Below are 13560 nucleotides of genomic sequence, written 5' to 3' on the forward strand. Positions count from 1 at the left end.
AAATGAGCGCAATTGTGCGGTAGTTTGAACACTCTTTGGTGTTGCCCTTCTTTGGAATTGGAATGTAAACTGACCTTTTCCAGTCTTGTGGCCACTGTTGAGTGTTCCAGATTTGTTGGCATATTGAATGCAGCACTTTAACAGCATCATCTTTTAGGATTTTAAATAGCTCAGCTGGAATACTGTCATCTCCGCTAGCTTTGTTGTTACTAATGCTTCCTAAGGCCCACTTGACTTCACTCTCTAGGATGTCTGGCTCAAGTTCAGTGACCGCACTATCATGGCTATCAGGGACATTCAGATCTTTCCTGTATAGTTCTTCTGTGTATTCTTGCCACCTCTTCTTAATCTCATCTGCTTCTGTTAGGTCCCTGCCTTCTTTGTCCTTTATCATGCCCGTCTTTGCACAAAACGTTCCCTTGAGATCTCCAATTTTCTTGAAGAGATCTCTAGTCTTTCCCATTCTGTTGTTTTCCTCGATTTCTTTGCATTGTTCATTTAAGAAGGCCTTCTTGTCTCTCCTTGCTATTCTCTGGAACTCTGCATTCAGTTGGGTATATCTTCCCCTTTCTCCTTTGCTTTTCACTTCCCTTCTTTCGTGAGCTACTTGTAAAGCCTCATCAGACAGCCACTTGGCTTTCTTGCATTTCTTTTTCTTTGGGACGGATTTCGTTGCTGCCTCCTGAACAATGTTACGGACCTCCGTCCATAGTTCCTCAGGCACTCTGTCTATCAGGTCTAATCCCTGAAATCTATTCCTCACCTCCACTGTATATTCATCAGGGATATGATTTAGGTCATACCTGAACGGTTTAGTGGTTTTCCCTACGTTCTTCAATTTAAGCCGAAATTTTGTAAGAAGCAGCTCATGATCTGAGCCACAGTCAGCTCCAGGTCTTGTTTTTACTGACTGTATGGAGCTTCTCCATCTTTGGCTGCAAAGGACATAATCAATCTGATTTCGATATTGACCATCTGGTGACGTCCATGTGTAGAGTCGCCTCTTGTGCTGTTGGAAAAGAGTGTTTGCTATGATCAGCGTGTTCTCTTGGCAAAACTCTATTAGCTTTTGTCCTGCTTCATTTTGTACACCAAGGCCATGCCTGCCTGTTATCCCGGTGATTTCTTGACTTCCTACTTTAGCATTCCAATCCCCTATGATGAAGAGGACATCTTTTTTTGGTGTTAGTTCTAGAAGGTGTTGTAGGTCTTCATAGAACCGATCAACCTCAGCTTCTTCGGCCTCAGTGGTTGGGGCATAGACTTGAATTACTGTGATGTTGAATGGTTTGCCTTGGAGTCGTACTGAGATCATTCTATCATTTTTAAGATTGTACCCCAGTACTGCTTTTCCCACCCTTTTGTTGACTATGAGTGCTACTCCATTTCTTCTAAGGGATTCTTGCCCACAATAGTAGATATGATGGTCACCTGAATTAAATTCGCCCATGCCTGTCCATTTTAGTTCGCTGATTCCCAAGATGTCGATGTTCAATCTTGCCATCTCATGTTTGACCACCTCCAGCTTACCTTGATTCATTGATCTGACATTCCAGGTTCCTAAACAATATTGTTCTTTACAGCATCGGATTTTCTTTTCACCGCCAGACACATCCACAGCTGAGTGTCCTTTCGGGTTTGGCCCAGCCGCTTCACTCTTTCTGGCGCTACTTGGAAATACCCTCTGCTCTTCCCCAGTAGCATATTGGACACCTTCCGACCTGAGGGGCTCATCTTCCGGCGTCATCTCTTTTAGCCTTGTGATACGTTCCATGGGGTTTTCTTGGCAAGAATACTGGAGTGGGTTGCCATTTCCTTCTCCAGTGGACCACATTTTGTCAGAACTCTCTGCCATGACCTGTCCGTCTTGGGTAGCCCTGCACGGCATAGCTTATGGCTTCACTGAGTTACGCAAGCCCCTTCGCCACAACAAGGCAGTGATCCATGAAGGGGGCTTCTGCTTATACCTTCTGCTTAAATGCAATTGCCTGCTAGCTTTGAAAAAGAATGCCTTCAATTACTGGAGGAAAGGAAATGTCTGCTGGGGACACCATGCGTTAATGAGTGACCTGCCCCAGCCTTTTTGACTGCTGAGTTAAGGGCCTCTTAAATGGTGAAGAAAAGATGTCCTGAGAACAGGAGCCAGCACCAACAATCAGAGGTACCTTGTAGTAGGAAGTACTACGTTAATTTCAAATCTAAGATCAGAGCAATAAAAAAGAGCAACAGGAATTTTAAGAGCTCAAGTTGAGTGCCTTATTGCATATTTTAACTCTAAGGTTTAAAAAAGTTTGTTTTAAAGATACATACTATGTGCACTCATGTCAAGGATTAAGTATAAGACTAGAGAGACCATTTCTCCTTTAAGGGAGCAATCCTATGGCTGCTAGACAGCAGCTAGATATGCTGTTTTCCGGGAACCAACCTCCCCTCACATCTGCACTGTCTCTTGCAAGAGGAGTGTGAGGGACGGAGGGAACGATCCCCTTGTGCTTCTCCTGCCTTGCTTTGGATAGTTGTCACCTCTGAGCTCGGAGGCAGCCGCCTATCTTGATAGGATTGTGCCCTAAAAGGCTTTTTAAAAGTCTAAGAGAAAGCATTCAGCTTTGGAGAAGAAACACCCTTCAGCACAAGGATCAGAGCAAAACTGAAGAAACTGTGTCTGTCAGCAAACTCCAGACAGACTCACTTAATAGCCGAAGTCTGACCTAGTCTATTGGCATATTTAGGAATTGTTTGATTAGATTAAGTCAGACAGAATTGCTAGGAATCATTTTACTTTTTTTACAGTTATGGCCTTTTAACAGTGTGCTGTGATATGTGAAGAAAGAAGAAACAGGTCCCTTTACATATGGAGGGGAATCTCAACTTTCATACATTTGAGACATGCTGGAATATGTACGTAACAACACACACTCTAAAGGCTCCTTGTGCTTTCTCCTGGAGGATACTGATAATTTGTGGATAGAGGATAGGTCCCCTTCTACATTACTAACCTAAACTACATGCCTTGATCATGCACACAAGACCATTTGCCCCATATGGTAGCCATTGCAGTAACTGGGAAACAAGAAACTGGCACCACAATACCAAATACAATTTAACTGGCTGTAGGAAAATTTTAATTACAGAAGTCCTCCATAGTACTCTGTAACATTAATTTTTGTTCTCTTTACTTGGGTCCATGATTCTGATGTACCCAGCATTTCAATACTGCAGAGCCTGTAGCAGTAGAGCCCATTCCATTATTTGAAGAGTTAATCCATCCTTTATGCAGGGACAATTGGGGAAAACCACAGCTGTCAGCTCTTTGGTCAATAAAAGCAGGTAAGTAGTGGGCTCAGCAATTTTTAGCGTAACTATCGTTTAAGAAGGCACATCTCCAACGAGAAAGGCAGCTCTATCTTAGCCAGCCATATTCACTGAATTAAAAGGCTCCTGAACAGTGTAATCATTTGGTTGAGAGCCCAAAAAACAGCTCCCAACTTATTATTCACCTCCTCCAAAGTCACATTATATTTCTAGCACAGCATCAATGGGCAGAACTGGACCAAAAGGTAGAACAGATTATATAGAACATTGCGAATGAAACTTTTGCCTTGGGTTCTGAACAAGCAATTATCTAACTCAGTGGTTTCCCTAAGAACCTTGGAAGCTCATTAGAGGTTTCTTGAACTTTAAAAAAAAATCAGCAGTAAGGAAGAAGTTTCTTTCCAATATCACTGGTCAACCATTACTGATCTTTCTCAGCAACAGACAACCACATGGGAAAGAGCATTGGGCATATTCTGGGATCCACTCAATTCACAAAGAGAAACAAGCCTGGCTAGTGCCATGCCACCACAAAACTAAGAGTGCAACCCAGAACTCTTTGTAATATGCAGGGGTTCTGTAGTACATATGCTTGTCAGCAAATAAATCCATGTGCAACAGGTACCTGGAGGGCAGGGTGGATAAAAATCAATTTTTTAAAATGGTTTTAAAAATATGAAATTGGATTTTTTGATTTTAAAAACACACACATCATACATAAAATACTAAATTTCTCTCTAATGTTAAAAAATAGCATAGTTAAATCTCATCTTAAAAATGCTACACCTACACTTACAGTCTCATAAAAATAAAATTATCTACCAATCAAACGTGGACATTAATTTCAGCTTTTCATCTCGTGAAAATGGCTCTGTCCAGCCTAACTAACGGCTCTTCTTGAAAGTTCTGGGCTTTCAGTTTCTGTTACTGAAGTCACATGTGCAAAGACACAGGCTGATAGGATTGCTGTTCTGTGCTTATGTAGTGGTGCAGTTGGGCCAAGCAAAGCAGAGGAGTTCAGTAAGACAGAAAGACAAGCACAGCGGATAAAAAATTATGCTTAAAAGCAATTCAGAATTCATTTTTTTTCTGCCTAGTAACTATCAAGCCTTCCTTTGATATCAGTCATGGGCATTTTATTTTAGTTTGCTACTTTGTCTTTTATGAGGACAAGGCTGGGCCAAGACAGAATGAAGCTGAAAGGAGCAATGCGGGAAAGAAAAAGAGAAGAAAAAACTATCCAGTGTGCAAATTCCTGTATTCTCATACTAAACCTGAAATCCTACACCCACTTACCTGGGAGTAAGTCCCACTGAACTCAATAAGAGGCATGTATAGGATTATGCTGTTAACCTCAAACTGTGCTGGTCATAAGAAAGACCCTATATGGGACTAGTTTAAACACATTTCCCCTTCTAAATAAAAAGGAAAGCATGCAAAATATATACAAAATGAGACAAAATGAGACAAAATGCAAAGCCTACTTGTGAGAATGAAAAAGCATAAATAATGCTCTGATTTGTAAATTAACATGGCTTACTGGTCAGATCTTTTTCATACTTTTCCTGAACAACGGTAAAGTTTCAGTGGGAAATTTGATTTAAATTGACTTGTTTTCCCTTGCCAATTAAAATCACTTTGATTTAAATCAATCTACCCTGCTGGCAGGAATGATCAGCTACCAAAGAAAATCAAAGTAAAACAGTGCCAATTAACTGAAAGAATCACAGTACTCCAATTTATTTCTGCTTTGATTGTATGCCTGAAAGATAACATGGGCACTCCTTGATCAAGCACACTCCCAATACCTCATGATATTACATCCCTGGTAACATAGGTTTATAAGAGGCATTATCAGATAAACATTAGCCTGATGGAAGCACATGAGCTGAAACAGTATGGTACTAGCACCCACATGGGTTTGCAGAAGTTTGACGCCTGCTTGAACCTCAAAGGAGAGCATCAACACAAGAAGAATGTCAGACTCACTTGGGCCAACTTTAGACGTTGGAGACTTCTAGATCAGGGGTGGGCAAGTTGTGGCTTTCCAGACGTTTTGGTCTACCATGATCCTTCACCAAGGGCTATGCTGGCTAGGGCTAATGGGGAGTTGTAGGCCAAAACATCTGGAGGGCCACAAGTTGCTCACCCCTGCTCTAAACTTCCCTATGTTAAGAGCTGCTGATCTTTGCAAGTTGGTGCATGTAGCTGAATGCTAGACAAAAACTGTTCACGTTGAACAAGACTGCTAACCAATAAGTGAAAAAGAGCTAGAAGCCAACCCAGTAATCAAAATACAAATTATGGTGGGAGTTGGAGGGACAGGTTTGTCTGAAACATTCAACAATTAAGGGATGAAGTTTAATTAGGATTGATGTGTTTTACATAGGGACCTACATTTAACCTCTACATTTTTTAGTATTAGTTTCTAATTCAGCTATCAGGCACTGAATAGTTAAGGAGGCTCACTAAAGAAAGAGTAAGACACCGAGATCGATGGGGTTTGGACTTGTTAACTTTAGCAGCAGAAGGATCCATACACAAGTGACAAAATAATGCTTAGAAATTTAATATGGTCTAGTTGTGCTCTCTCAAGCTGTATGAGCAGACCATTCATAAAGTAGATGCATCATCCAGACCATAATGTTATTACACAGGGTGGGGGTGGAGAATAGACTACAGTACCTAAAAGGTATACATAATATGTACTGAAATGAGCATTTCTGTGTTTGTGAAGAAACATTAAAATAATTAAGAAAAATGTATGACAACAGCTCAGTGAATTATCCAAACCCAAAAGCAGCAGCACTCCCTACAATCTCACTATTCTCATTTGACAAAAGCTCTCTAAGTCAGAGAGGGAATTTATTTAAAAGAATATTTAGCAGCTTAGGCTCAGAACAAAGCCACATACTACCCAACACATATGCCTATATTAATATTTTAATTAATCCTATGCTAACATAAAGATTATGAAAAGGGGGAAAAAGGTAGGGAAACAAAATGCACTTGGATCCCACATAAAGGCAAGATGATTCAGGAGTCCCCATGCCTGCCACCTTACTGAGGACTAGGAATAAAACCACGAGTCCCAGTTCCCAAACTTATATGAAATGGATAAAGGCAGATGCAGTTTGGAGATAGTACATCTCAAGCGTTTGGGCCTAGTGGGAGGGGAGAATCATGGCGACAGAACTGCAGGATCATCTGCCAGTTCCATCAGGGCTCACAACCTTCCTGCTATAAAGTCTCTGAGAGCCCAGAACAAAGTAAGGAGCTTGGCTCCTTACTCTCCCCCCACACATATAGCGATCTTGATTGAGGTTAGCCAAAAGAGCTAGTTAACAATGTACACCATTGTCAAGAATGCCAGATCAGTCATATCATGTATTGCAAATTTGCAGGACTGACACTCTCAAATTATTGGACCTGCAAGCCACACCCTGCCAGCTGGCATCATCCTGCACGCAGGAACACATTCCAACCAATGGCTGACAATAAAGGGTCATAGTAAGCAGCACTATCTTCTAGTTAACTTCTTGCCCAAGGCAAGTAAGTCACAATTGCCAGGCCCACATTAAAACTGCCCTGTGACCCACATATGCAAGCAGATATGCTAGTAATGCTCTTTGTACTTAACCGCTAGAGGATTACCTAGGGGAAAAAGATAATGGCTGAATATACAACACACCTGCAGATGACTGAAGCACCAGTGAATAATTTTGCTAGGTTTCATGCAAACTGTTTGGACTTTCCTCAAATACCTCCAATGTTCCCTTAAGAAATGAGCAAATTTGAGGTTTCTCACTTTGCTGCAGGTGAAATGTCATGACAATTCTAAACACTGCTTATTCCAGTTGAAGCTGATGTGGCTCTTTGCCTAAAGCACACAAGAGACAAACAGCCAACCCCCTGGGTTCTCATGCTCTCCAGCCTAAGGCGGCTACCCCAACTCTTCACAGGAAAGTGGGTTTCCCAAGCTTAAACATATGCCCTACTATAGAATTTATTTTTCCTCCAAGTCAGAAATTCTTGGTAACTGAATTAAATTAGCAACTCTCAGTTATACAGGCCTGAATTTCTATGCAGAGCTGGGACACCTGGGCAAAAGCAGCTGCCAGTTGGGTTTGTGAAACCTGTATGTTTTAGGGACAGGAAATACTTAGGCAACAGCTGCAGCCTCACAACTGCTGCAACTGATGATGCCAAGATCCTGCAATATTAAACAGTGTGTCTTTAGCCAACCAGAATTAACTCCATCTGGGGACTAAACCAGTACTGAAGAATCCTGGCATCCAGACCCACCCAAGAGCAAACTTCCTTCAAAGACATGCAATCACCAGCATGCTTAAAAGATCCACGAGTCTGTTTTTTGTCTCTAATGTTTCATAGCTCTACAGTAAAGTTAAGAATTGAAACCAAAACAAAATATACCCAGCCCCCATTCAGCAATCCTCCATTCTCCTTTGAATGAACAGATGAGCCCTTTCCACCAATACCAGGAGAAAGAGACAGATGTGAAGATGCCCACCCATAACAGGACCATCGTCATCACTCAACCTCCCCTAGCACTACCAGCCCTTCCCCATTCCTAGCCCAACACTTGCCTGTGCCCATTGCCCCCTGGACTTTTTATTCTGGCTCTTCTCTGAAATCCCCGCCCCCTCCATCCTGAGGAGAAAAAGAAATAAGGAAGGGGGGAACTATAGCAGCAAATGGCAGCAAGCACTTCCCTGCTCACCCCCAAAAGGTGTGTGCGTGTTTGTGTGTAGAAGGGGAGGGCAAGGCAAGAAGCCTTGTGGGGGATGCAATCATCTCTACAAGTGTTGCTACTTCTTACAGAGAAGGAAGGGAATATTAGGGGGGAGGGGAAAGGAAAAGACGAGAAACAATTAAGGTGCCACTACCAAGGAAGAGTGGGGCTAAATGGCAAGGAGGGGTGGAAATCCTAGCTCGGGAGCATACAAGACGGGTGGCGGTGAGGGAGGCATCCATACTAACTAGGGCCGAGGAAGGTGGCCATAATACTGAACGTCAGGGAGACATGCCTAGGCCTTGGGTGGTTGGAAGAGGGAATCTTACAGGAAAGGGGGGGTCTTAGTTTCTATGGAGACAGACAGCCTTGGGAAGGTTCTCCTGTTTCTATGGAAACAGGAGGCGGGGAGGGAAAGGCACGGCTCTCGAGGTTACCAATGAGGCTGTATCAGGCCCCGCCGCGGCCGCTGCTGCTGCCGAGTCACCGCTCTGCGCTGCTGCCGCTTCCTCCTCCGACCCGCACTGACACAAGATGGCGGCGGCCGGGCCCGGAACAAAAACCTCCTCAGCGCCGTCGGCTCCCATTCAGGATACAACTAGCCCCACCCCACGCTCGGCGCGACCCCATTGGGTTCAGCCGACATCCGTCACGGATACGCTCGCCCAGATAGGCTAAAGGAGAGGGGCGAGACAACGCAAGCCACGCCCGCTGACCTGGGGCTCTGCCCCCCATTTATGATGAAAACCTGATGCAAGGAAGCCACGCCCGCTCCGGCCTCAAACTTTGGGTAAGAGGGCGGCCCTTTCAGTATCGGGACCACGCCCACTGGAGTTTCACGCAGAGGCGGAATGACAGAACCCCTGTCGCCGCTCAAGAAGAAGAGGGAAGCGTATTGTCCGTGAGCTAGGCAGCACATTTCCTACCAAAATACACAGGATGAAAGGGCTCCTTTAAGAGTTGCAAACAAGAGGGCAGGAGCAACTCGCCACCTGAGCCCGCTAAAATTTCCTCTGCTATGCAGCAGGTATGGAAGGCCAGTTCTTCTTGGTTTCTAGTCACCTTATCCTTAAATTGTAATTTAAATATTTATTAATAGTACTTACAGAATTTGAGTGTTGAAAGTGCTTCCTATACATAATCTCAGTCATCCTTACAATAAGACTGCAAGGTAGGCCAGTATTATCCAAGATTGGAGGGAAGGGGGTTTGAGGCTGAGCAGGAGTACATAGTAGAGGTAATAGTTCAGCCAGTGCCTGAGGGTTCTCCATCAATTTTCATAGAAGCATTCAAGTCTGGCTCAGTCAGGGGGTGGGGCGAGATCAGATTAAGCCATTTGGCTTTGTATAATCCAGCAGGCGCTATACTCTTCAGTACTGGATTGTAGCACCAGTGCACAAACAATATTGTTCTTGTACACTAAGGGCACAATCCTATGCATGTTTAAACCGAAAGAAGTCCTACAACTCCCCACATTCCCCAGCCAGCATGCTAGGAGTTGTAAGACTTTTTTTCTATCTAAACATGCATAGGATTGTGCCCTAAATCTCAACCACATCCTCAAGATACCAAATTTACCACTAGCAAATCCATTGGCACAGACCCCTGCTTCCTATGACCAAAATCGGCAACACTTGTCTTTCACAAACAGCCAAAATCAACACCATGACAGGCTGCCACAAACCTGCACAGTATATATGTGATTACTTCTACCACACATCTTTGAATCAGTGGCCATTGTGCCCAAATGCACCTTGATACAGTCACAGCACCTCTAGAAGGAACCCAATCATTGCACAGCTCATGCCCACTGAAAGCCAACACTCCAGGCCACCAAATTACATTCACCCCACCTCACAGAATCATAGAATAGTAGGGTTGGAAGGGGCCTATAAGACCATCGAGCCCAACCCCCTGCTCAATGCAGGAATCTAAACCTCATCCAGATTACAGTATGGCCAGAAGGAGAGGTCATAAATGAACAAGGTGTCCCATTCTAGAGGAGCCCATACAATGCAACAAAAGCTTAGAAAAATTAAAAAATAGCAAGGTCTGTTCTGAAACATGCGAAACCAGCTCGTATGCGCTGTAACCTGTATCAGTTGTGTGAGATCAGGTGGGACATAAATCTAATCAATAAAGCTAAGGTTAGACTCAGGTGGCACAAATCTCAGTCAACTGAGAGAGCTATAACCCAGGACTGTACACATTCTGCAACCATATTACAAAAGGACCAAATTTTAAGAGCAGTTTCAACCACATAGTAAAGTTGTTAGGACAATTTTGAGTAAACATATCATATTACGCACTTTCACACTACAAAGTTTGCTATAGCTACTTAGTAGAAATGTAATGAGACTATTAAACAGTTACAATTACAGATAAAAAAAAATAAGACAATCAGGCTTCATGATCAGTTATCACAAATGTTCATATTGTATTTTTTATGTTATATTGTAAGAAAGTGCATATTTATGTGTGTATGTACACATATATATATATTTAGATATATTACTTAAAATATACAAATGATTTGTTCCTGTTTTTATTCTTTTCTTAAACTTTTTTTCTCTCCCCCCTTTTAATATTATATTAATAATATTAATATTATTATTAATATAATTATGGGATTCCTTGTTGGCTAAACTTTTAATGTTTATTAATACGCGTTAACTGAATGGTAATTTATGGCCAATGGAAATGGACTGTTTGCTTCTATTCCTGTGCTATAAGACTGTTTGGATATTTGGTTTGTTCTTATTGAAGTTTAATATAATTATTTTTTTCTTTTGTCTTTTTTTTTCTTTTCCTTCTTTTGCTATCCTCCCTTTTTTCTTTTTCTTAGAATATTGTAATGGTGGAAACTGAAAATTCTGATTATATTGTTGGTAGTATTTATTTCATTTATAAAAATAAAATAAAAATAGATTTAAAAACACACAAATGTTCATATCATATAAGTGAACAATAACAATATCTAGAGATATCTGATCTTCATCAGGAAAATTATGCACAGGATTCTGCATCCTGAACATCTCAGGAATTTTTTTCAAAGCAAGTTGCTAGTTTTAATGGCTACAAAGATATACTTGAACATGTGAAGGCAATGCCTGGTAAACATGAAGCTACCTCAGACTAGGGTGGGATTGCTGGTCAATTGATTAGCTTGTTATTGTCAGTTTACTGCCTATTATTTGACCACAGTGAAATATCCTAAGAATGCCACTGGGTAGATGGTAGTTTGCCTTTTAAAAATGTGTTACAGTGTCAGCTGTTATCAAGGGCAGGAGTGAAGGTAGCAGTCAGGGACAAATGTAGCAGCATAATAAAGCTTCTCCTATGGCTACCTGCTATATCTCCAGGCAGGAATACAAGCAGTCATCAGTGACAAAGGCCACCACTTTAGTGGGCAGAGTGTTGGAAGACTCAGGTTCAAATCCTCAGCTCACTGGGTGACCACTGTCTCTCAGCCTAACCTATCTCCCAGGTTTGTTGCATGGGTAAAATAGAGTGGGGAAACTATGTATGTTACCCTGAGCTCTTCGAGGGGAATGATGTCATAAAAAAAGTAATTCGTTACTTTTTTTTTTAAGAGTTGAAGGTGTCATTGTTTCACAGTAACAGCAAGCAGAGTAATCCTGGGAGGAGGGCAGTGGTGGCAGAGAAGTGGTAGATAGGAAAGTTGCTTTACCACACTTTGTAGAGTGACAGATCTTCAATTCTGAGTACCCCCCCCCACTGAAACTAATTAATTAGTTATAGCAGCTCTAGGCTGGTGTAACTGAAATGACCAATCCAGGGGCCCCTTAGGGCAATAGAAGGGTTTTAGATCCAGCGAATCCAAAGCTGCTCCTGCCCCAACCCCATAATCTTCTGGTTTGGGCCTGGCCTACTGCCAGTGGGAAGACTGTCAGTGGTAGATCTATGCCTGCAGAGCTTTCTGCAGGTGTACTAATTGCCACAGGGGAAACATCCCCCCCCCCCCGCACAACTAGCTGAGAGGCACCTCTGCCCCTTCTAACCCACCCCAGGACAGGTGTCCAAGAGGATTAGAATTGTGCTGTAATTTGTTCTGGAGTTTTTTTTTGCAGATAGCATATGTATCAAACCTCTGGATAATTATATTCTCTATTGTTGTTTTCTCATAACATTAATGCTTTAAAAATACCAGACCCTCATTTGACCAACTCTTTTTGGACCAGTCAAATGTCCATGCCTACTTCACACTGAGTCAGACCATCTGGTTCAGCAGAGTCTGTTCTAGTTGGCAGTGGTTCCACAGGACCTCCGTTAGATAGAGGTCTTTTCCCAGCCCTGCTGTTCAAAATCCTTGAACTGGGAGCGCTGGAGACTAAACCTGAGATTTTCTGCATGCAAAGCACATACTCTGTCACTGTGCTGTAGTCCCACCTCTCCTATATGTTCAATCTAAAACAGAACCACTTATTCCAAACACAAAAGTAGACACACCTGTGTAATTTATAGTTGTCATGGAATTCAGATTTTTTGAGGTGCAGAATTTTTTTTGATTGTACACAGACCAATAAGTAATGATGCAGAGGTATTCTCACAAGGATTACTGTTCCTCAAATTAGTACCTGAATATATCATTTTGTTGACTGCACAATATGCAAAGTATAGTGCGTACCATGTCACTTTGTGACTGTCTCTGCGTTCACAAAGGTCGATGCTTTCCCATGTAAAATACGTAACAATAAGAACTCTACCCTTCAGTGTGGTATGTATCCATGTATATTTTAAAGGGGAAGTAGTAATTTATACATGCACACACCCTTCACAACTGACCCCATATGCACTGAATTTTGTGCCCCGCTATCTGAACCTGAATGAATCTATATAAAAGGTATTTCCCTAACACTCCATCCCACGTTCCAATACACCAGGGATAGGCAACATGATGCTTGTGGGCTGCATGCAGCCCCCCAGCCTTTTTTTTGCACCCTCCCCTCCTACCCACTGCCACAGCCAAATTTGCTGCAGCAGTGCCTTGTGGGGTCAGGGGGGTAGTGTGCCCCCCCCAGACTCCCGGAGGTTGCCCACGTCTGTGTTACACACCAATGACCATGAAACAGAACCCAGAATGGACCTATGGCAGATGAAGGGACTGGGAAAGTGTAGAGAGGCAGGCTTCATTCTTGGGGGATATGCTTCCCAGGGGAATGGAGCAGGATTCGTTCCCACCCTATGGTGCCTAGTAGGCACCCCTTTTTTACTTTTCCCATTTCAGTGAATAGTGAAAAGAAATGTATGTACATGAGGACACTGTTACAGAAAGGGTAAAACCTGTTCTTGACTCTGAGTAACCCAAGGGGGAGTTGTCCCAATATACACATACACATCCATCATAGCAACAGTGTTCTTGACAGAAAAATAGCACTTAAGAAAAACTCTCTACAATAATGCATGAAGTCAAACCATTTCACATACATTTTCTCAGTAACCCTTACAACAGCTCTGAAAGGTAGGCCAGTCTT

General features: G+C 42.5%; 2 protein-coding genes and 1 long non-coding RNA gene across 5 annotated transcripts in view; 2 read left to right on the forward strand and 1 right to left on the reverse strand.

Annotated features, from left to right (window-relative positions):
* LOC146353374 (synaptonemal complex central element protein 1-like) overlaps positions 1–13560 on the forward strand; it is a 615017-nt gene that overhangs the window by 291207 nt on the left and 310250 nt on the right. The window lies entirely within an intron of this gene.
* Positions 1–13560, reverse strand: part of UBA1 (ubiquitin like modifier activating enzyme 1) — a 51650-nt gene that overhangs the window by 24803 nt on the left and 13287 nt on the right. Inside the window, exon 1 of one of the 3 annotated variants that reach the window (XM_084836280.1) lies at positions 8503–8596. The exons of 1 other annotated variant lie outside the window; for it this stretch is intronic. Coding sequence is in view for 1 of the 2 variants with exons in the window: in XM_084836281.1 (XP_084692407.1) it covers positions 7920–7982 (63 nt within the window). In the remaining variant the exon portion in view is untranslated. Of the gene's footprint in view, positions 1–7919; positions 8082–8502; positions 8597–13560 lie in introns of those variants that run through there. One more of the 3 variants, XM_084836281.1, reaches the window with a different exon arrangement.
* Positions 8887–13560, forward strand: part of LOC146353385 (uncharacterized) — a 31573-nt gene continuing 26899 nt past the window's right edge. Inside the window, exon 1 of the long non-coding RNA XR_014788048.1 lies at positions 8887–9092. This is a non-coding gene — a long non-coding RNA (uncharacterized LOC146353385). The remainder of the gene's footprint in view (positions 9093–13560) is intronic.

This window comes from Heloderma suspectum, chromosome 2 (assembly GCF_057233095.1).
Source record: "Heloderma suspectum isolate Gila_16-S chromosome 2, 16-S_ref, whole genome shotgun sequence".
Taxonomy (NCBI): domain Eukaryota; kingdom Metazoa; phylum Chordata; class Lepidosauria; order Squamata; family Helodermatidae; genus Heloderma; species Heloderma suspectum.